The following is a 24124-nucleotide window of genomic DNA, read 5'->3' as shown; positions in this document are numbered from 1 at the left end:
ACATGGAATTTTGATATTCAGCAAAAAAACTGCAAATTAGAAAAAAAGGTTTGTATATTTTGTTAAAAAATAATGCATATTGAAATAATTAATTAATTTTTAATTCCATTATACTTAACTTTTACATTTTAATATACGTTTTTAATTAAAATTCATATTATTACAAAACATATTTACGGTACATTTTATTTTTATTATACCTGTTTCCTAAGAGAAAAATATTTAAAAAGATATTAAATTTAATATGTGTGTATCTTTCTTATTATAATTTCACTAGTATCAATATGCGCATGTTTTTTGCTTTTGCAGTAGCATCTATATTATTTAAGACAATTATTTAAAAAAAATGTATGCCTAGAGGTATCATTTGGTAAGTTAATACGGAAAAAGTATTATATTGAAAAATGAATCAATTAGTTAATGTAACATACAAATTAAGTATAATTTTTTAAATGCAAAAATTAATCGTAACATAGTTTTTTTCAAAGATAAATAGGCTGCATCAGTATGTAAGAAAATATATATATCTATTTACTTTTTATTTTTAAGCATTTCGAATACAAAAAAATTGTACGCGCTTATCTCATACAAAAAAAAAATATGTAATATTTAATAATTAATCTAATAATACTAGATTATGTTTTTTTGGAAAAATGTTTGAATGAAAATATCTGAATTATATTTCGTATCTGTTGTAGATATACAAAACATGGCAGACATACAGTGGTCCTCAGATGATGACTTGGAGGAAATTTTGAATGCAATTGAACTTGATGAAATAAGTGGTGACCAAAAAGTAGAAGCTGTGAGTATTGATAATACTAATAGTGTTAACAGAACTGGACAGACTGATACGGAACAGTCTGATGTCACTGTAAACCCTGATACGGAATCAATTATCCAACAGGCTGATGTCACTGTAAACCCTGATACGGAATCAACTATCCAACAGGCTGATGTCACTGTAAACCCTGATACGGAATCAACTATCCAACAGGCTGATGTCACTGTAAACCCTGACACGGAATCAACTATCCAACAGGCTAATGTCACTGTGAACACTGATACGGAATCAATTATCCAACAGGATGATGTCACTGTAAACCCTGATACGGAATCAGTTATCCAACAGGCTGATGTCACTGTGAATCCTGATACGGAATCACCTATCCAACATGCTGATGTCACTGTAAACCCTGATACGGAATCAACTATCCAACATGCTGATGTCACTGAAAACCCTGATACGGAATCAACTATCCAACAGGCTGATGTCATTGTAAACCCTGATACGGAATCAACTATCCAACAGGATGATGTCTCTGTAAACCCTGATTCGGAATCAATTATCCAACAGGCTGATGACACTGTAAACCCTTATACGGATTCAACTATCCCACAGGCTGATGTCACTGTAAACCCTGATTGGGAATCAACTGTCCAACAGGATGATGTCACTGTAGACCTTGATACAGAATCAACAATCCAACAGGCTGATGTCACTGTAAATTATGATATGGAATCAATTATCCAACAGACTAATGTCACTGTTAACTCTGATACGGAATCAACTATCCAACAGGATGATGTCACTGTAAACCCTGATACGGAATCAACTATCCAACAGGCTGGTGTCACTGTAAACCCTGATACGGAATCAACTATCCAACAGGATGATGTCACTGTAAAACCTGATTCGGAATCAACTATCCAACAGGCTAATGTCACTGTTAACACTGATACGGAATCAACTATCCAACAGGCTGATTTCACTGTAAACCCTGATACGGAATCAACTATGCAACAGACTGATGTCACTGTAAACCCTGATACGGAATCAACTATCCAACAGGATGATGTCACTGTTAACTCTGATACGGAATCAATTATCCAACAGGCTGATTCCACTGTAAACCCTGATACGGAATCAACTATCCAACAGGCTGATGTCATTGTAAATCCTGATACGGAATCAACTATCCAACAGGCTGAAGTTACTGTAAACCCTGATACGGAATCAATTATGCAACAGGCTGATGTCACTGTAAACCTTGATACGGAATCAATCATCCAACAGGCTGATGTCACTGTAAACCCTGATACGGAATCAATCATCCAACAGGATGATGTCACTGTAAACCCTGATACGGAATCAACTATCCAACAGGCTGATGTCACTGAAAACACTGATCCCTTTACCACTGAACTTGCTGATGTTATCAAATGCACAGACCTACCTAATGATCAATCAACCAACCATCAAATTAAAGAGCAAACTGACAAAAAATATAATTTATCAACGAGATGGAAGTCAAACAGGAGACGTATAAAACACCAAGATTACAATGTTTTGGCTGGAAATACAAAGAAAACATCAAATAACCAAGAATTAAGAACAGATGTAAGAAGAAACGAATTAAATAAACCAAATTTAAAATGCAAAATAAGACACAAACCGACTAAAACAAAAAACAAAACCCGACAAAGGAATCTAGGTGAAACACCAACAAAAATCGACTGTGGGGAGTCTAGTAGTGATGACAACATCCCATTAAAGACATTTTTCAGGTCACATACGCTGCCTTCTATGGTGGAAGATGATAATGAAAATGATAGATATGATGAATCAGCAAATGATAGCGGCGATTCTTACAGACCAACCAAAGACGATTACAATTCATTTGATTCCGATAACTCAGAGAACGATACACTTGAGGAAATTATAAACAAAAAATTGGCTAAGACAAACAACGGAAATAAAGACAACACTAGGAACTTGAAACGACATAAGCTAGATAAACGACTCCCTCCTAAGCCTGCTAGTAAAAAACGCAGGCTATTAAATAAGAAACCAGCTTCAACCCAAAGTCAACAGATCAGTAAAACAAACAACAAATCATCTTCATCGTTCGACAGACCAAAGGAAGATAACGAAAACAGACTAAATGAAAAAAAAACAGAAGCAATACAAGAGATGATAATGATATTTTATTAGCAAAGCAAACCAGCCTTTCGGAAAAAGAAATCTATGACAATGAGAGATGTTCTTGTGAAAAGCGACTGGATGAGTTGCTGTTACTTAATGGTCTTGACAGAATAAAGGTTCCTGGTGATGGCAATTGTTTCTTTGTATCTGCGCTATGTCACATTTCTTCAATTGAAACTTCACTGGCTTTACGAAATGTTCTGTGCGACCATATAGTCGACAATATTGATGAGTACATAGGCTATTTAACCAATACACATTGTTGTCATTCATTTGAATATGACATTGCTTGCATTGACTTTCGTACTGAAATAGAAGAACTCAGACAAGAAGGAAACTGGACTAGTCAAGCCGGAGATCTTTTGCCATTAGCACTGTCAAACTGGAGTGGACAACCTGTAAAAATTTTCTCTAGCCTTACAACAAGACCGATTACAACAATTACTCCAAGTTTAATGCTGATGGATGCACACCCTATTTTTTTGTCATATATAATGTCTGAAAATGGAAGTTTGCCTGAGCACTACGATGGCTGTTTGAAAATTGGGACAGCAGGTAGTTTAACAGCAGATGACAAAGAAAAAAGTTCACTTGCACAGAATGACATAAATCATAACCAAGAATCAAACTTCAGTGTATCTGCAATCCTACAGACCACAAATGATAGCATAAACAAACCTGCGTGTTCACACATTGAATCGGATATTGCTGTTGATGTAGAATTGGGAGAGTCCTTATTAGAAGAACTATTTGAGTCTCAGCATAACATAAGCAGCATGGAAGAAGACGTTTCTGATTTTAACTGTAGTTCACATCAGCTAGAACATACAACACCTTCAAAACAAACGCCAAAAAGAGGCAGACGTAAGGGAACACCCCTTAAAAAGAAAGCAACGTACATGACCCCTCTTAAGAAGAAATTGTCCAGAAAGAGAAAGGCAACACCTGAGGAATGGGAAAAGAACAAACGACAACGACGTAGACTATCTGGAATTGAATATACTTCACAAAGAGGAAAAGCTGTTCCAGCAAGAGCAGTCAAACCAACTAATTGCACCCGCTGCAAGTACAAATGCAACATCAAAGTAAGCGATGACGAAAGGCAAAATATTTTCAAAACCTTTTGGACTTTGAATTCATATCAAAGACAAAAAGATTTTATCATTTCACATGTAGGAGAGAAAAAAACAACTAAGAAATACATATTTGACGAAATCCTCAATGAGCCGGTGCCGGTAGCCAAAAGAAAAAGAGATATTTATAGATCATATTCCTTTGAGGTTAATGGAGATAAAAAAGTTGTTTGCAAGAAATTTTTCCTGCATACATTAAATATTGGGGAATCGTATGTCAGCAATGCCATGGAAAACCAATGTAGTGGTGTATTTGTTGGCACAGATAAACGTGGACGACATACACCACATAATAAAACCAGTGATGCTGCATTAAAAGCTGTTAGAAGTCATATAGAATCCTTTCCCGTTGTAGATGGTCACTACACGCGTAAGGATTTTAATAGAAAGTACCTTGGAGCAGAACTGAATATTTCAAGAATGTACCAATTGTACCAAGAGAAGAACAAAGACAATCTTCCAGACAATCAGATTGTCAGTCAAGCTATATACAGAAAAATATTTAATGAGGAATACAACTTCTCATTCCACATTCCAAAGAAAGACCAATGCAACATCTGTGTCAACTACCAGAAAGCAACATCTAGTGGAACGTTAACACCAGAGGAGAAACATAATTATGACAAACATATAGCTAAGAAAATAAGAGCTCGACAAGAGAAAAAAGCAGACAAAGACCATGCTAAAGAAAATTTGAATACAATGGTGGCAACATTTGACCTGCAAGCTGTTCTACAGATCCCATGTTCGCTGGTCAGTCAGATATATTATATGAGAAAATTAAACAGTTACAACTTGTCTATATACAATCTTGCAAGCAAACATGCCACTTGTTATCTTTGGTCAGAAGTTGATGTGAAATTGGAACGTGTTTGTATCTCCAGCTCATGTCACTCCAACGAAACATCAAACATGTTATTTTGTATTCTGATGCATGTGCTGGTCAGAACAGGAATCAGTTCATCGCTACTTGCCTAATGCATGCTGTTACAACACTTCCTAATATCGAAACAATTGACCACAAATTCCTAGAAAGTGGAAACACTCAGATGGAATGTGACAGTATGCATTCTGCCATTGAATTTGCAAAAAAAAAAGACCGAGATTTATGTTCCACAGCAATGGTCGACAGTAATCCGCATGGCCAGGAGGAAGGATCCATATTTGATAGTTCCTCTCACATTTGAAGATATATACGATTTCAAAGGACTCCAAAAACAGATTTTTCGGTACAGAAAGGAAGACATCAATGGAAAAAAAATCAAATGGCTGAAAATGAGATGGTTGAGATTTGAAAAGAAGGATCCAGATCATATATCCTTTAAACATAAATTTGACGATTCGTTCCGTAAAATGAGAGTTACAGAAAAGACTAGAAAAGGTCGTCCCGTAAATGTAATGGAGATACCTAAGAGATATACAGCTAAACAGACAGTATCTGCTGCTAAAAAGAAAGATTTACTGAATCTTTGTAAAACTGGTGTTATTCCAAGCGAGTACCACAGTTTCTACAAAGGATTACAATCTGACAGCAAAACTCCAGATATACTCCCAGATCCGGATTTTGAGGAAGATGAAATTGACTCCGAAAAAGAATAATGATTAAGACTGAAAACTGCATCAGTTGTCTTCAAAACAAAAACAATGTAACAATTTTGGTTTATCAGTTATAATATAACATAAACTGATATAATGAATTATGCATTTCATTTTCAATTCACGTAGCCTTAGGAAATTCATTGATTTTTGCTGTGTTATATTTTATTGTAATCAAGTACATTGGGTTTTTTTTAAAGTCTAATTGCCACAAATGTCGAAGGAAACATAAGCAAGTTTTTAATTTTGGAAGAAAAGGAGTCTTCTTAAGGGAAAGTTTAAATAAGTCGTTATTACTCTATTATTATTTTAATTTTAAAATAACTTTATTTTGTTTTATTAACAACATCCAATCTTTTTCTATTGGAACTTTTGTCTTTTCTTCTTTAAAATTCAGTGAAAACTATTTAACACAATATATTAATAATTTTTTAGTTTATAAGTAATGTGTTTTAGAAAATAATAGTTTTTCTTATAAATATAATAAAGATCATCCATTACCATAAATTCTTTAAAATAATGTAATTTTTTAAAATAAAAAAAAATAAAAATGATTGGAATAAAATTTGTCAAAAACAACAATTTTGTTCGTGAATAATAATATATATTTTAAAATTCACATTCCGTGATTATTTTATGTATAGTTTTCCCTGTAATTACATCACCTTATGTATTGTTTTCTTTCACTTAACAATGTTTAATTATATCAAGTGTTATTTTGAATTTATCACAGTATATCATTCAAAACAAATAAAAAATAATTAGTTATATTTATTCGTTTTTCAAATTCCACAATCTCTTATTGCTTGCAAATGCAATGATGCTTATCAAACAACATTTAGAATATGATATACCACACAGGCGTAAATATGTTATCACTAGTAATGACCTTGTGACACAAACATCTGCATTACATTTTAATCATTATGGAATACCTATATCCGTTAAACATTTCAAGTGCAATTATATCTTTTATCTGACAACCAATTATCATCAAATTATAAAAGGATAGTAACTAAGTCAATTTTTGCAATCTATGTTAATTTGGTACATTTCTGTAGTAAAATAGAATTTACATTTACATTCAAACTTTGTATGTCGGTTTCTGAAAAGTCACAACTTTCTAGATACGAGATTGTTGCATTAACCCATCGATATACATTGTTTTTATTTACACAGCAAGTAGATGTTGCCATGCATGCAGCCATGCTTCCAAGCAAAATATCAACAAACACCTTACCTGTTGTGATAAATTCATTCCATTCCTATTTAATCCTTACATCCATTTTATATTTCTTTCATAATTCAAAGAACCAAATACAAATGAAATAAATATGCAGCTAATTACATATAATATATAATTACAGTCATAATATTGAATTTTATCCAGTCAAAATCATTTTCCCTCCAAAACTGTGTTACATAGAGAACAAAGGATTTCGATATGATTAATAAAAAAATCCTGCAGGAGAATACAAAAAAACTATTCCCACATGTGTCCCATATATGGAAACCCACCAGGATTAGGAAACCAACAACGCACAAGTGTCACAACACATTTTGGCATAATGTCTCTCTTGTGCCAGTCAAATCTTTGGCTTCTATGGTCCCTGGTCATGGCATCTGCTTTCATAAGCATAAATCTATAATCATTCCAGGCACCACGATGGAGAAGCATAGTCCAAAATCTTTTGTAATGTTCCTTTCTCAAACTGGAGTTTCTTTGATGGGCTACTTCTGACTGACCATGCCACCACATTTGTCTGTTTTGATCATCAGTAATGCATGGCCTACAAAAGCAATATCTGCATTCTTCTTTGGACGGGTCTTGCTGTATAACAAATCCAGGCTGGTCATTGTCTTCATCATCTTCATCTTCATCATTATTGTCTGTTTGAGTACTCTGTTCTGTAGTCATCTGTAGATTTTGTGCATTCCCGCCATTTTCAATAGCAACAGCAGAGTCATCAAGAATTTTAATTTCCCAATCATTATGCCCAAACAAATGTTTTATGGTTTCTAATTGAAGATCACTTAATTCCATAGTAACATTCTTATCACTCATTTTTAGGATTATTTAGAAAGCACAAAAACAAAATATTTATACTGACTTCAAAGATAATCTGGTCTGGATTTTATCACCAGGTTATGTGTAAAGTCCAGAGGCAATTAGGGGATTACATGTAGTTATTCATTTAGCAAGAAATGAAATACTATTTTTTTTACAACAAATCACAGAAATTAAAAAAAAATAATAATTTATTGAAAAAGCCATGTAATGATCAAAGAAATTTGCATAAATCACTTTAATTTTATGTAAAAATTAATTATCATGAACCCTTGAGACACATTTTTCTTAGTTGAGACTGAATATCATGAAACATAATCTCCTAATTATTTCATATCCAATTTCTGCTCATTTCTTCAGTTTCTTTCATGGTCAGTCGTGGCTACTTAAAAACAAGATTCTTCACGAAAACGTCCACCCAATTTTAGAATAGAAATTCCTGGTGACGAAACTGTCAAAAGTAGAATTTTGGAAAAACTTCAAAAAGTAAAGGGTTATTTGACTTCAACTTTGAATAAGCCAGTTAACAATAGTTTAATTATAGAGGAACTTTTAGAATTTTGGATTAAACAACAACTTGGAAGTGACAATTTGAAAGAACTTCATCCTTTTCCATCCACGTATTCCCAAACAAGTAGCCAGGATGTAGACCAAGGACTGTTTGTTACTGCAGAAAAATCTTTGGACACATAAGGAGAACTCTTTGAGGCACATACCAGTATTTGTAATGGAAAGCTAAAAGTATTGAAAAAAAACTATGAAAGGACATTTAGCATCTGTAAGACTGATGTGTACCAAGGAGAAATCACATTCCTATCTATGGTCGTCATCATCTTACCTTCCGAATGATGAGTTCTTGGTCAATCACAGGATTTGTCATGCATTTTATAGCAGTGGACTTTTGCCAGTACATTACACTAGATTTGTTAATGAGGCAGGAATTGGCTGCATAACTAAAGAGTGAAGATCAAAATTCTTTAGAAAATGCTGAAAATGAAAGTGTTCAATCAGTTGACAATGCCATAAATGATGAAATTTCTTCATATGACGACCTAGATGGCGTCAACATCATGACAGATGCTAGACACGGTTGGCGGAAAAATGCGAAAGATACTTCAGTTGTAGCATTAGGAGACAAAAATCACAAAGTGATGGACTGTGAACATATTACAAAGTCACAGGATAAAGTTGCCCAACGACATGAAAGACTTGGAACACAAATAATTTATGACAATTTGGAGAATAAAAATGTGTCCATAAAAATTCATGCACATGATAGAAATTTGGCTGTAAATAAATTTGTGAGGGACACTCAATTTACTGTCAATCAGAATGACTTATGGCATGCTGTCAAGGCTGTAAAAAAAGCTGTCACCAAGATTTCCAAAGGTACCAAACATTCAGAGGGTATAAGTTGGAGTGTACAGCTAGGAGATAAAGTTGAACCCATAGCAACACACATTAACTGGGCTGTCCGTAACTGTGAGCAAAATTCTCTAAAACTGAAGGAAAGTTTGGGTAACATTGTTAACCATTATTGTGATAACCATGAAAATTGTCATCATTCATCAAGGTGCAGATTTGATTCAAACTATGAACCATTTAGGACTGTACTTACAAATTTAAAAGCCAGAAAAATGTTGTAGATTGCTATAAAAAGTTCAACTATTTATAAATATCCTCAAGATTACATTCTTGCTAAAGACACATTTTATGTTGAAAGTTTCAATAATGTTGTGAACATATTTCAAGACAAAAGAATTTGCTTTGGTGATGATCAATATAAATTGAGATCAAATTTGGCAGTATGCCATTGGAATGAGAATGTGGACAAAGGCTTTACATCAGTGTGGAAATCAAGTAATCCCAATGCACCAGCTTCACAGAAAGGAAAGAAAATTTACAAAAAACTAACATATAATAATAGGATAAACATTTGGAACCGCTACATTTCTAGTTTCTATTAAAAACAGAATAATTACACTAATGCATTGAATGTACAAGTGTTAACTATTATCATTCAAATATTTTTTATCATCATAATCTTGTTATTTGTTAGTTATTAGTTTTAGTCTGGATTATAAATTTCTACACAAAGGTAAATTCCACATGTGTTTGTTTTCTTTAACCATGCTGACTTTTATAAATAATTGATAAGATAGTTAGGCCCCTCCCATTTCCTTATTGGCTTACTTGCTCTCCAACCGGATTTCTATTTAGGTCAGCCCTGGCCTTCAAATTTAATTGATTTCTATTCACTTATACTAAAGTTATTGTGCGAAAACCAAGAATAATGCTATTTGGGCCCTTTTTTTGGCCCCTAATTCATAAACTGTTGGAACTAAAACTCCCAAAATCAATCCCAACCTTCCTTTTGTGGTCATAAACCTTGTGTTAAAATTTCATAGATTTGTATTCACTTTTACTTAAGTTAGAATGCAAAAACTAAAAGTATTCGGACGACGACGACGACGACGCAAACGACGACGCCAACGTGATTCCAATATACGACCAATTTTTTTTTTCAATTTTTGCGGTCGTATAAAAAAGTTAAAAACATATTTCTAGCGATAGACTTTACATCTCCAGCGCTTGACTTTACATCTTCAATGTTACACTTTATATCTTCAGCGCTAGACTTTACATCTTCAGTGCTGGACGTTACATCTCCAGCGCTTGATTTTACATCTCCAGCGCTTGACTTTAGATCTCCAGCGCTGGACTTTACATCTCCAGCGCTAGACTTTACATCTCAAGCGTTTGATTTTACATCTCCAACGCTTGACTCTAGATCTCCAGCGCTAGACTTTGCACTTCTCCAGCGCAAAACTTTACATCTTTAGCGCTAGACTTTACATCTCCAGCGCTTGATTTTACCTCTCCAGCGCTTGATTTTACCTCTTTAGCGCTAGACTTTACATCTCCAGCGCTTGACTTTACATCTCCAGCACTTGACTTTACATATCCAGCGCCAGACTTTACATCTCCAGCGCTTGATTTTACATCTCCAGCGCTTGACTTTAGATCTCCAGCGCTGGACTTTACATCTCCAGCGCTAGACTTTACATCTCCAGCGCTTGATTTTACATCTCCAGCGCTTGACTTTAGATCTCCAGCGCTGGACTTTACATCTCCAGCGCTAGACTTTACATCTCGAACGCTTGATTTTACATCTCCAGCGCTTGATTTTACATCTTTAGCGCTAGACTTTACATCTCCAGCGCTTGATTTTACATCTCCAGCGCTTGACTTTACATCTCCAGCGCTAGACTTTGCATATCTCCAGTGCTAGACTTTAAATCTTCAGCGCTGGACTTTACATCTCCAGCGCAAGACTTTACATCTCTAGCGCTAGACTTTACATCTCCAGCGCTTGATTTTACCTCTCCAGCGCTTGATTTTACCTCTTCAGCGCTAGACTTTACATCTCCAGCGCAGGACTTTAAAAGACACTTTATAATATGTGTGAGACCAACATGGCTCCGTAGATTTAAAGAGTAGGAATCAATGTCGTTTGTTTGATCTTTCATGGCACCCTCTACTTTGATGTGTTTACGACAAGAAAACTAACATATGCATTTCTGTTATACATTTATTTTACACCGGAACACAAAAGACGTTTCTCAAAATCTGCAATTGTTTTTTTCTGACAAGCTCTTATCTTATATTCTATATTTGAAACAAAGTAACAATTTGTAATAGCATATGATACAGTTGGGTGCAGACCAAGCATTACATAAAGTAAACGCAAGTTAATGCGGCGTGCACATATTTCGTTAGTTGACTTTAAATTTCGCGTTTACTAGTAAACGCCCGTTTACTTCATTTACGTTAACGCGGTCGAAATGGACATTTATAATGTCTACTCGAGTAAACGCGCGTTTACTCTGTGTCCGTTTAGTCAGTAGTAAACGGCCGTTTACTTCAGATTTCACTAGTTTAATTTTACGTGCACGTAAAAGTAAACGGGCGTTTTCTACAGATTTCTTAATTGTATTTTTACATGCACTTGAGAGTAAACGCGCGTTTACTTTTCGCGTTAATTAATTGTGTATATTATAAAATAATTGTCGGATGCATTTGTACATTTATTTACGTTGTTGAAATGACTTAATATTTTACGTATATGAGTTTTGAACCTTAACAATCAAAAATACTTTTTATTAGAAATATAAACATTTATTAATTGCAATAAAAGTCAGTTCCAAAAACTTTCAACAGCGGATTTTCTATTTTTCTGTTCAAAATTTACATGTACAAATATCGACTCACAATTAAACTGGCATATTTAAAAAAAAAATTCAATAAATTAATTAAAGAAGTGTCATTTCATTAAATGCAATCGTCAATATGTTGATCGAAAATGGACAGATAGATATTTTGATGTACCTTATCATGTGATATATTAGGTCAGTGTATCAAGGATACGAGTACAATCTACGTTAACGAGCGTTTACTACAAACAGTAAACGGGCGTTTACTTTTTTTTTTACAAAAATAGAAGATACGCCTTTTTCGCGTTAACGCGACGAAACGAGAAAGTAAACGCCCGTTTACTCTTTACAAAATTAGAAGACACGCGGTTTTCGCGTTAACGCGGAGGTAAACGCGAAAGTAAACGCCCGTTTACTATTTATGTCTACTAAAATTTCGTAGTTAACGCAGAGTTAACGCGGCGTTTACATGAAGTGCACGCGAGTAAACGCAGCGTCAACTTTTTAGGCCCGTTTACATGTAATGCTTGGTCTGCACCCAACTGTACCTGTATCATGCCGTATGTCAATTTTAAATCATAACATACAAAGACTCATGGATATATACTGTTAATAGATGAATCATTTCAAAATATTTCATGATAAATAACCAACAGACGATAGTAAACTCTCAGTTGCACTGAAAAAAATTGTGCCGTATCAAGCAAGACTTTTTAAGTCTTTTTTGTTGACAATCAAGATTTTGCCATTAACAAAGATCAAAGTCAGAGATCATCTTCACTGGATCTTGACACTTCATATATCTGTTCTTATCAAGTGCCAATTAGCAAAGCCTATGTCAATGCATTGATAAAAGATGTCACGGAAATAAAATGCAAACACATCTATTATCTTAACATACAGTTCAAAAGTCAAAGCCAGATACAGATCATGGAAATATGACTACCCTGCCTTATAGTAATATAACTTCAGATCAAATATTGCAAACACTTGTCAAAAAATAAAGTAGAAATATTCCGGGTAAGGTTGTTTATGTAAACCAAGGAAATACGAAACCAAACTAACACATATGTCATGCCGCTTTGTTTAAAAGAGGGACGAAAGATACCAAAGAGTCATTCAAACTCATAAATCGAAAATAAATTAACAACGCTATGGCTAAAAATAGAAAAAGGAGAAACATTTGCACAAATAATAATACTATGTCTATTCTATAATTGTGTTTTATATAGTGGTTATACTGATTTATGTAACTATAATTAAAAAAGTCCGTGAATAGACTGAACTAAACAATCAGCATAATACGACATTAATATTGGATCATATGGAAAGCAAGCACGATTTCATACGTCTTGACAACGATTTAGCAATATAAAGCATGTAAATAGTAGTTACTAACATAAAAAGACGATAAATATAATTAATAATCAATATGATTGAAGTGGTACAGGTAAATACGGATATTATGCGTATGGGATTAAACGAACACTTAACGCCTGTAGTACTAACGATACGTTTAGCAAGGTCGTTTACATCCGTAGCTGTTTTAATCAGTGCATTGAATTGCATCTTTATATTCTTGAATGAGTTATTCACATGGAACTGATCAACATGTTCATTTCAGGAGATAGAAACTATAATTACAAACATTTTCATCTCTAAATCAAAACAAAACAGTCCGAATTATAAGTTGAAGAAGAACAAACTACAGATAGAAAACAAAGAAAAAAAGGAAAAATGATATAAAAACACAAACACAGAAGCTTAAGTCTATTAAGCATCAACTGAAATTAGACACAAATTTTAACTAAAGAAATATGAAACGAAAAAGTAATCATATTAGGAGGTACGTTCCTTGTAGCTAAAATCATTTATTCTACCCTTTTTTTTAATATTTAGCTGCATAAGGAGTTTACTTACCTAAGCTATAATACTGAAACAAAACAAAATGACAAAAAAAGTTAAATTCTACTATTTGTAAAGTCATGTGATCTTTGTTGCAACAAATATAGCACAAACTTGTCAAAGTAAATTGTACGGTATCATAATTGCTCATAGGTCCTGGTTTCAGTATAATCTATCTTCTCAAATGATTAATGATGGTCTTCAAGTAAATATTCTAGGTACTGACGTTGCTTATTATCTTTATTCCATGTGAAAGATTTGACCAATTGCATATGTGTGTTTTGCTCACACGTGGTTGTCAATATATTGGAAAATATGAGACTGTCAAACAAGTGAGAGGTTTTCGAAGCTACATAACCAGATGTAATCAACCATTTTATACACAAGGAAGTGTCTGTACCATGTCAGGTATATGACAATTGTTTTCCCATTCGCTAGATGTAATTGAAATTCAGATTTTACCCTTATATAATGGACTTTCCATTTTGAACTTCCTTCGAGTTCGGTAGCTTCGTTATTTGACTTTTTACATCATACCCTTTTATCCTATGATAGTATAATTCGTAAAACATATTACCTAACACATAAACATCATGGCCACTAAACAAAGGATAAGTAAGACAAAGCAATATACATATTTTACTCTTAATGCCCTTTCTTTAGATGAGTTCTCATCACAGGCAGAAATGTTAAAACCAGAAGAGGGATAAATGTATCGTCTTAAACAAACAATATAATTGGTACTACGCTTCTAAATTTTCTGTGACTAACACATGTTTCGAACAGCGGTATACTACTGTTGGCTTTATGTTACTCAAGGTAGTCAACTTGCAGACAGAAGTAAAAGAATGTATTGAGATTGACCTGTGTTTAAACATTTACATTGACATGTTCGTTCAGACAAACAACTTGAAAACCATTCTGCATGGACTATGTGCAAAACTTGATCTTACAATGCTTCCTCCACACAATGAGCGTAAATTTAGCAAATTTACAAAACGTGAAAACAGAGTATGATATATTAGTATTTTTACATTTAATTTACCTGATAACACTATGACCAAAATACAAGTAAAATAAAAGAAGACGTATAGTACACAAGAGATCCAATTAAACGGAAAAACTATCATCTGGTCAGTTGTAATTAGTCGTTATTTGCATGAACGATCGACCCGTGTTCCTTTCCTGAATTTGTATCTTGAAACACATCAAATAGTGTTTAACTAAATTACAGGAGAGTATATATTAGAGATCTTTATTTCGTAGTCAATATTTTAATTATTTTCTTTTGTATTCATATAATAGAGCTTTTTCCCCATTTTTCTAATCTTTTCTTAAGTATTCTAGTATGTGTCCAATACATATATTTATACAACCAGTGATAACCAAACAAGTGATCAGCAATAATATGCCTGAAACTATTTCATACGCATGAAATATACAATTCAGAAAACCAAATGTAGATTTAGTTCTCTTTTGCTTATTTTCTAAAGAAAATGTTAGATTACAACATGACTCATCAAAATGCAGTATTTTAAATACATAAGTTTGATTGTGGTGATATGATAATTATGTATAAATGGAACAATTTGACAAATTTACCTTTAATAGGTCTTGCATGGATTGTTTCGTTTGGTTATCTTTTTCTATACTCCTATGCCGTGCCTCAAAAACATCGATGGCTGTCTTATTATCCTGAAATAGAATAAGACACTATTACCTGATTATTGTGTAAAAATCCCATGGTAAAGATATATATGTGTGCACGTAATACACTACTATGGCTATGTATTGACAAAACAGGAATTAGGGTAAACTTTCTGTTTTCTAAGAAGGGCACCTGTAGGTTTTCACTAAGTATGTTTAATATCAAACTGGCATTGTGGGCCCTCCATAAACATAGAAGACAAGTAGTTTACCCAAATTAATTTGAATGTAATTTACTGCAAACCAATTTATTTTCGCGAGTGATTTATTTTCGTGATTTTAGCGTTTAGAAATATAACGCGAATATAAATCGTTGCGAATATTTTAATTTGTTTCTTTCCTTATCAAAGTACATCAAGTAAATTTGAAAATCGCGAAAAATAAAGAAGACTAACAAATATAAAACGCAAACTAAAGTATTCGCGAAAATTAGTTGGTTTACAATACGTCTTTATATTAACTAATTTTCTGCATTACATAATCAAAAGGGAGATTTCAGGCAGGTCTTTTCATCGACCTGTGTCCTTTTATCTAGATGTTTCGACTTTTATTTTTTAGCTGAAAAGTAAATATTATGCCCCCGAACTTATCGAAGATGATATTAATTTAGCAAATCCTTTCGATACGATCTGTATATAATTAAAAAAAAAAGTCTTAAAGAACATCATAGACATTGAACGACCAGGGTGTCTCATCGCCATTTTAGAGGTCTTCAGTAGGTTTTTACTATATATTTTGACTATTAAACTAGCACTTTGCGCCCTCCGTAACCATGACAGACAAGACCCTTTTTGTATTTATGTTTACAATAGTCAATGTTATATTATTAGAGTGATCGTTTGTTTTGTTTATTAAGAAATGTGATGTATAAAAATAAGCTGTATTTGGGAAAACTTTTAGAATTGTTTTGTCCTCAATGCTCTCCAACTTCGTACTTTATTTGGCCTTTGAATATTTTTGATTCGAGCATCACTGCTGAGTCTTTTGTAGACGAAACGCATCTGGCGTAATTATAAAATTGCAATCCTTGTATCTATGGTGAGTTAATTTACAACCACTTGGTCGATGTCACTGCTTGTGGAGATATATTTCCCCAAAGGCATCACCAGCCTAGAAGACAGCGGTTGACTTGAGTTATCATTGTCATGTTCATAATCATAAATTAACTGTTAACAGAATTTTCGGGATACTAAGGCTTTTCTAAATCAGGAATAGATTACCTTAGCTGTGTTTTGCAAAACTTTGAGGAATTTTTGGTCCTCAATGCTTTTCAACTTCGTACTTTTTTAGCCCTTTTTACTTTTTATTCAAGCGTCACGGATGAATCTTTTGTAGACGATATGCGCGCCTGGCGTAAATATAAAATTTCAATCCAGGTATTTATGATGAGTTTATATATATCTTTGACTGCATTTTATTAAAATATATTTCATAAAATTAATGTGTGATTTACATAAGAGTTGATTTTTGACAATGACACTTTATGAGAGCTTGGGGTATTTTAAAGCTGTTTACTACAAATACTTTTACTTCCTGTTTTACTATGAATATCATGCTGTTAAAGTTAATGAGTATTAACATTTCTGTCCTTTTCAAATAAGAAATTTTAATATCGAAACGACTGCTAACAGCCGGTTTGATATGGAATATCAAACAACGAACAACGAACCGGTCGCTAACTTCAGACCCATTTATGAATGCATCTCACAGTATATGATATTTAGCATGACTATGAATAATTAAAACAGGTTCAAGTGGATTCTGTCATTTTAATTGACAAACATGCATAAAGTGCATCAATTCAACAGTAAGGAGAACGATATGGAGATACGATACCACCCCGACTTTTGATTGAATGGAAAAACGCAGATGAAAGAATGGAAGCTATGTGTTTTCTAGAATACTCTAAGGACATCAAACGGCTAATGATTTAATTACCGTCTTACTTTCATGATCGATGGAGAAATGCGAACAAAGGTAAAGCAAAAGTCAGTGACATTCACACACTTGGTAAAGTTTATGAAATAGGAAGCTAAAAAGTCAAATTAAAAACCGTTATTAACATTAAATGACATTGTTTTGGTTAAAACAGGACAATTAACTGTAGATTGCGAGACTGGTGTCTTATTCGTAATATAAAACATCGAATTTTACTTGACGGTATATAGGAATATTCAATCTTCTACAACTATTAAAAACAAGATTCTGAAACAGAGAAAAAGTTTAACAGAAGATGAATGGAAGACCATCGCATACACAAGCTATTTCCCACATATACTTACGGCCAAACAGGGGCCGGAGATAAGTCAAATGTGATAACTTTAATACCAGAAGGGATAAACAACAAAGCAGCATAATAAAAAAGAAGATGCGGTAATATATTCAACGAGACAACTATCAACAAACGTTCAAGTCATGTAAAAATAAGTCCTACATTAATTTACAAAACCCATCCCATAAAGTCAGCTAAAAGGGCCTCGACAGAAAAATATGGAAAATTCAAATGAGAAATCTAGCGACCGAATTTATAACAATAAATCTACGAAAAAAATAAGTCTGATTTGCGTGAACCAACGACAACCACTGAACTACAAGCTGCATAATTACATAGTACAAACACGTACATAATGTGGCGTTGTTAGGCTCATCTTTCACCCTAACCATGGACAGTGGTGTTCAGCAGAACACAAGCACTATATTTTTTTTTAAAGCATGACCTGTTGCAATGCCAACATTATGTTATCGACAGCTTAAAGTACCGTGGAAGTGCTGATATGTATGACAACAGTATGTCGCTTTGTTTTAATAACTGATACTGCATAACATATTTAAACCAATATATACAATTTTCAAAGATTTAATTACAGTTTTGAATTGGGAACCATTTGAAATAAGTGTAATTAAAGAATTGATAGTTTAACCTGGATCGTATATAAAGTGGTGAGGTAGGTAACAATTTCACCGTTAAATTAAGAATGTGTCAACTAAGGCCGTGTTCACATCAAACTCTGTGTACAGTAAACATGTTTACATTTGGTTTAATGTAATGCACACTAGTTTCACATTAAAGTTGTTCACATCTATAGACCTTGTTTAGCTACCTGACTGTACATTAGATTTGTTCACACTTGTAAACTATATGTCATTTAAATGTTCATTACGTAGAACAGAATTAAAATTTTCCAATAACTTTTCTAGCATTTAGGGAAACGACCATTTGACTTTAAAAAAATGGGGGGGGTGAATTTTGACCACAATTTGATTTAAAAACATGGGGTCATACAGAAGATAAGAATGAACAAATGTTCTGAATCCAAAGTTTGCCCATACATTATAGTGCCAAATTTTGAATTGGTACCATAGAAAAAAAAATAAATATTAACTTTCGCCCGAGAAAAAAATCTGACTCAGATGTCTCGATTACGCATTGAAAACGTAGGCTGCATCAGCTTGCTTACAGACCAGACTAGAATTGCGATGTTAAGGATCACTACATTTGTATCTGTTCTGTTTGTTTCAAATGGTATTTTTTCTCCAAGGAGTATTTAGGCAGCAACCATTTGATTTTCTGGTGGAGTGGGGGATGGGGGCTATGGATTTTTTTCTGGACATTTTGTTTATCGCCTTCGGCGAAAGACAATCTATTCCGAAACATTTTTTGTTCTTTCAATTTTAGCATAAAATGTAGTGGCAGCTCAGGGTGAAACAAACAATTTTTTTTCTCAGGGTCAAAAACAAATTTTATTTTACTCCAAAAATTGGAAACAAACTTTTTTTTCCAAAACAAATCCATAGCCCTCCCCCCCCCCCCCCCCCCCGAACATCAAATGGTTGCTGCCTTAGCAAAAGGAGGGGGTTATGGTGTTTCTAACTGTATTTTAACGGACTGAGTGTGTACGTCCAGTCGATTCGGAAAGACCTTTTCAAATGAATTATGTGTTCGGCAATGATGATGGATGAGTCTTGTTTGTCTTGATAAGGGGTTAATAAGGCTAGTTAAAAAAAATTATAACAAATAAATATATCAAGTTTAGACAAATATTTCTTCAAAGAACTTTATTAATAAGTGTTATTAGTATCAATTTTATATAAAAATCGCTTCTTTTTTTAAATATACATGGGAAAATTAAAGTTCTGAATGCCTAGTTTAGTGTACACTTAACCTACACAAGGCCTACATCGACTGTTGACTGTAGACAAAACATGATTTACACTACATGTAAACATTGAGTTTTATTAATGAGAACGTAATTATGTTTAGTTTATGTGTGAGTTACACTAACACAACATCGAGTTTAGGTCAATGTGAACACGACCTAAGTAGTGTTGAATGTGTACCTTAAGTTTTCCGTTTTTGATTTCAGGTCTTCTTATAGCTGACAATGCGGTATAGGTTTTGCTAAATTGTTGAAGGCTGTATGGTGCCTTATATCTGTTAATTTCAAATTCATTTGGTCACTTGTGGTGAGTTGTCTCATTAAAAATCCAACCACATCTTCTTTTTTATTTTCCGTCTGAAATATGTTTTACAGGTATAATTATACTTGCAAACCAACTCTTTGTGTCTATGGAAGTATTTAAAAAAAACTAAGGTAAAGAAATCCCTGACTAGTAATATACATGTAATAATATATTCAAATATAGCGCATATAAACTCATCATAGATACCAGGATTACAATTTTATATTTACGCCATGGCTAGACGCGCGTTTCGTCTACAAAAGACTCATCAGTGACGCTCGAATCAAATAATGTTTACAGGGCCAAATAAAGTACGAAGTTGAAAAGCATTGAGGACCAAACATTGCTTAAAGTTTGGCCAAAAACAGTTAAAGCATATGAATTTTCCATTCTAGAATCTAACTTTTTTACGAAATTCCATAGAAAAGTAGCACTGTTTAAGCCGTTAAAGGAGTTTATTTAGGAAAGTGCATCGCCTATATTCAAAGAAGTGCAACATAAAGAATATTTCTAAACTCATTAAGCTGGATTCATTCATAGACAATGATTTGTTAAAAGTAGGGAGAAGGTAAGAGCATGCTGATTTATTGTATGATATGAAAAATTCAATAATATTACCAAAGACCCAAGCATTTCAAAGTTGATCATTTAAGACATTAACCGTTCAGTCGGACATAATAGTAAAAACTCAAATCTGGCAGAATTTACGCAAATATATTGGATTATACGTGCATATTCTAATGAAAGAAGTTTCGTGAACAATATGGAGTCATTTTTACTTGTCTTTCTATCCGTGCCGTTCACGTGAAAATTTTAGTATATAAATAGTTTTTTTTATATAAGTTCTGACTGTGTCATGGTTTTGGTATCGTAAAATTTCGTTATAGTTCCATGTTCAGATTATGATCAGATTTAATACCAAACGATATACTTGTAACACTTTCAATTGGGTGCATCCCCCAAAACGTGTTTATTGTGTGCAAAAAGCGTGTTCTTCGAGTTGTATATAACACTTGATCGAGTCCACTACACCGATCATCTCAAATTGGCGCTAATGTGTCCTCTGCGACTACACGAACGTCAACGCCAAATTTAATGATGAAGTCGGTTCAAAGACAAGAAACGGATGAAAACCTCTAGGGTACTAGAACATAGAAATGCAGATGTGTTTAGAATACGGAACTAAACCAAGAATATAAAAAAAATGGTGACCTCGTTAAATTGACATGTCATAGAATGAAGAATGATAGAATATTACAAAACACACGAATCCAGTAAGAATCTTAATATTTGCATATTGATGACGAACATGACAATTTAAAATGAAAAAAAAACTATTTGAAGACGAAACGCGCGTCTAGCGTTTATTTAAAATGTTAATCCTGGTATCTATAATAATTTTATCTATTAAGGCATTACTCATAAAAGAATGTGTGAATGGGAATTTCTTCTAGTCTGTATTTGTTTAATGTTTAAGTATTTGTTCTCACTTTATTTATTTTTTACCGATTATTTCCTATTTTTGTTGAAGCAACCAGTTATTATTTTATTTCTATATAAAAACAACAAATTATTCTATCGTTGTTAATTCTGTTGACCATTTTCTATATTTTGTGTTATTCGTTGTCCCTTTATGATCTATTCTGTCAACCCTTTCTGGAACCTAATACAGTTTTGAGCTTGATTTCATTATTCACTTGATATTGTGTTTACAGAGATATTTTAAGAGAGCTGATATCACAATAGCTTGGGCATAACGAAAAAGGAAATGTTTATGTGTCATTTAGAAGCTAGAAAGGTTTAGTAGTTCATTAACGATAGACACGTTCTTGAGTGTAACATATTTACCAAAAACTAAATTAAACAAAATAGGAACAGAACCTGCTATTCAAACATTTTATGAAGTATCAAATGATTGTCAAAATTTTAACGATTAAGTCATAATGCTTAAAATTAAAGTGTTCTAATTTATTTAATGTCATAGATAAAAGTTGGGTTATTATTTAGTATTCGAATCCTAATAATATGCATTGAACATTATTTGAAGTTGAAAGTTTTTAATAACTAATAACTTACTGCATTATATATAAAGCATAGTGGGTCGATTTGTTTAGAGCGCTGGACAGAGAACAGTTGGTGTTGCTGCGATGTTATTAATTATTGTGCTGAATTTGAGACAAAGTGTATATAAACTATGGTGTCAGTCATTTGTCACCACATATAATACAATCGAACATGTCTGTTGTAAAGTTGTACCATATTTTAAAAAACGTTCACCCGAGGTTTGTTGGGGGTTTGTGTTTTTCAGTCTTTTTCAGTTGTTTTGTGATCTTTCCTTTTTTCCCCTTTCTAGTATCTTTCGCCTCTCGTTTATATGATGAAACTACAATTTGATTTTACGGAATGGTAGGTAAACATATCACAAAAAGAGGGTCTGCAAAGTAACCCAACACTTTGCCACTAATCAACATGTTCTGTGTTGAAATCCTAGGTATGCACCTCAAGGAACGACATTACACGACTCACGAAAGCGTTTTCAGTATAACATCAAAACAGTTAGTGTTGCTTCAAAGTCTCTGCACCATGGTACGATTCTGCTAAGGAAAGAACATAAATTTGATAAGCTATGGCAAATTTGAGATTCTCACATTATTGGGATAAATTTGAGCAGAAGAGTATATATATATATAACCCAATTGTAAATTCATAATAGTGTAAATATAAAATAACACTTATTATAAAAGTACAAATAAAGTCATATGTCTATCTACCAACCGGGTTCATGGATGTGTATCACTGCGTAACGAAAGTGGCCTCCATTTGTGACTAGCTTCACAAAATGCTAAACTAAGAAAGAGCAACAACGGTAACTAAATGTGACTTGTTAGGTTCGGGGCCATCAGAATCCCGACTCCGTGTGCGGGATTGTAGTTTTGCGGTGCTGACGTTGGACTGTTTCTGCTCTTTGGTCGGGTTGTTTTTTCTTTGGCATTTACCTCGCTTCCGTTTTTATTTTTTTTTAAACTCAGAAAAAAAGTACGATGACAAGTGTTCATCCGGATGTTTTTTTTAATTAGGGTTGATAAAATACAAAATTTACAGAAGCAATTTAGTAATATATATTCTTAAGTGTAGCTGAAAAACATTTGGGAAGTTTGATTCATCAATGCTCTTCAAATTCGTAACTTTTTAACTTGATTTATTTGAACATCGCCGACAAGTCTTGTTTTGACGAAACGCGCATCTGGGTACATAATTTCAATCATGGTATTGATGATCAGTTTATGTATTAATAAGGGTTCACTATGGGTCAACACTAAATAAAGGCAACAGTAGTATACCGCTGTTCAAAACTCATAAATCCATGGACAAAAAACAAAATCGGGGTAACAAACTAAAACTGAGGGAAACTAAACCGGTTCATTATATGATATGGGTTTGAGATTGTTACAAGAGTTTCTGCGGATCTATCTTTTTATTTTGTGCGGTAATATGAAAATTAAAGATTTAGGTAATTGAAATAAAAATATTTTTTATAGTCAATTTTAATATAAGGAGGAGACGCCAAATATTTATAACAATGCATGTTCATTATGCACAGAATGCGTGATCCGTATTCGGAGATTACCCAAACCAGGTTATTTTAAGAAATGTAAACGAGGTACCAACTTCTTACAACTCGTCGTCGGAAAATGGGAAACGAATTATTATTTTATATTCTAATTTGATTATTATAGATACAGTTTTCACCATTTATAACAATAATCATAATACAGATATCTTTACTTTCAATGTATTAAAAAGATCTCGGGATTTTTTTTAGGTAACATGCATGATTCAGTAGCTAAAAGTGATTTTCAAATCTCTCAAATACCCACTTGGAGTTTGTTTATATATTTCAATTTTAATGCAATCAAACAGATTTAAATGAAAACATTTTCTTAAGGATTTTTTAGTTGTTACGAGAATAATAAGTTGCTTTTCTGTCTGAAGCTTTCTATTTTTTAGTTGTAGTTTGTAGCAGTTTTTTAGTCTGTCGTATACCCGATGAAAA

General features: G+C 33.3%; 1 protein-coding gene across 1 annotated transcript in view; it reads right to left on the bottom strand.

Annotated features, from left to right (window-relative positions):
* The window catches only part of LOC143076378 (uncharacterized), a 55352-nt gene that overhangs the window by 24519 nt on the left and 6709 nt on the right, over window positions 1-24124 (bottom strand). Inside the window, exons 2-3 of the mRNA XM_076252117.1 lie at window positions 15505-15597; window positions 13918-13930 (exon numbers count right to left, since the gene is read on the bottom strand). Of these exons, the coding sequence (XP_076108232.1) occupies window positions 13918-13930; window positions 15505-15597 (106 nt within the window). The remainder of the gene's footprint in view (window positions 1-13917; window positions 13931-15504; window positions 15598-24124) is intronic.

This window comes from Mytilus galloprovincialis, chromosome 5 (genome assembly GCF_965363235.1).
Source record: "Mytilus galloprovincialis chromosome 5, xbMytGall1.hap1.1, whole genome shotgun sequence".
In the NCBI taxonomy this organism is placed as follows: domain Eukaryota; kingdom Metazoa; phylum Mollusca; class Bivalvia; order Mytilida; family Mytilidae; genus Mytilus; species Mytilus galloprovincialis.
Note: the sequence above shows the minus strand (reverse complement) of the source record. Positions and strands in the feature narration are given on the sequence as shown.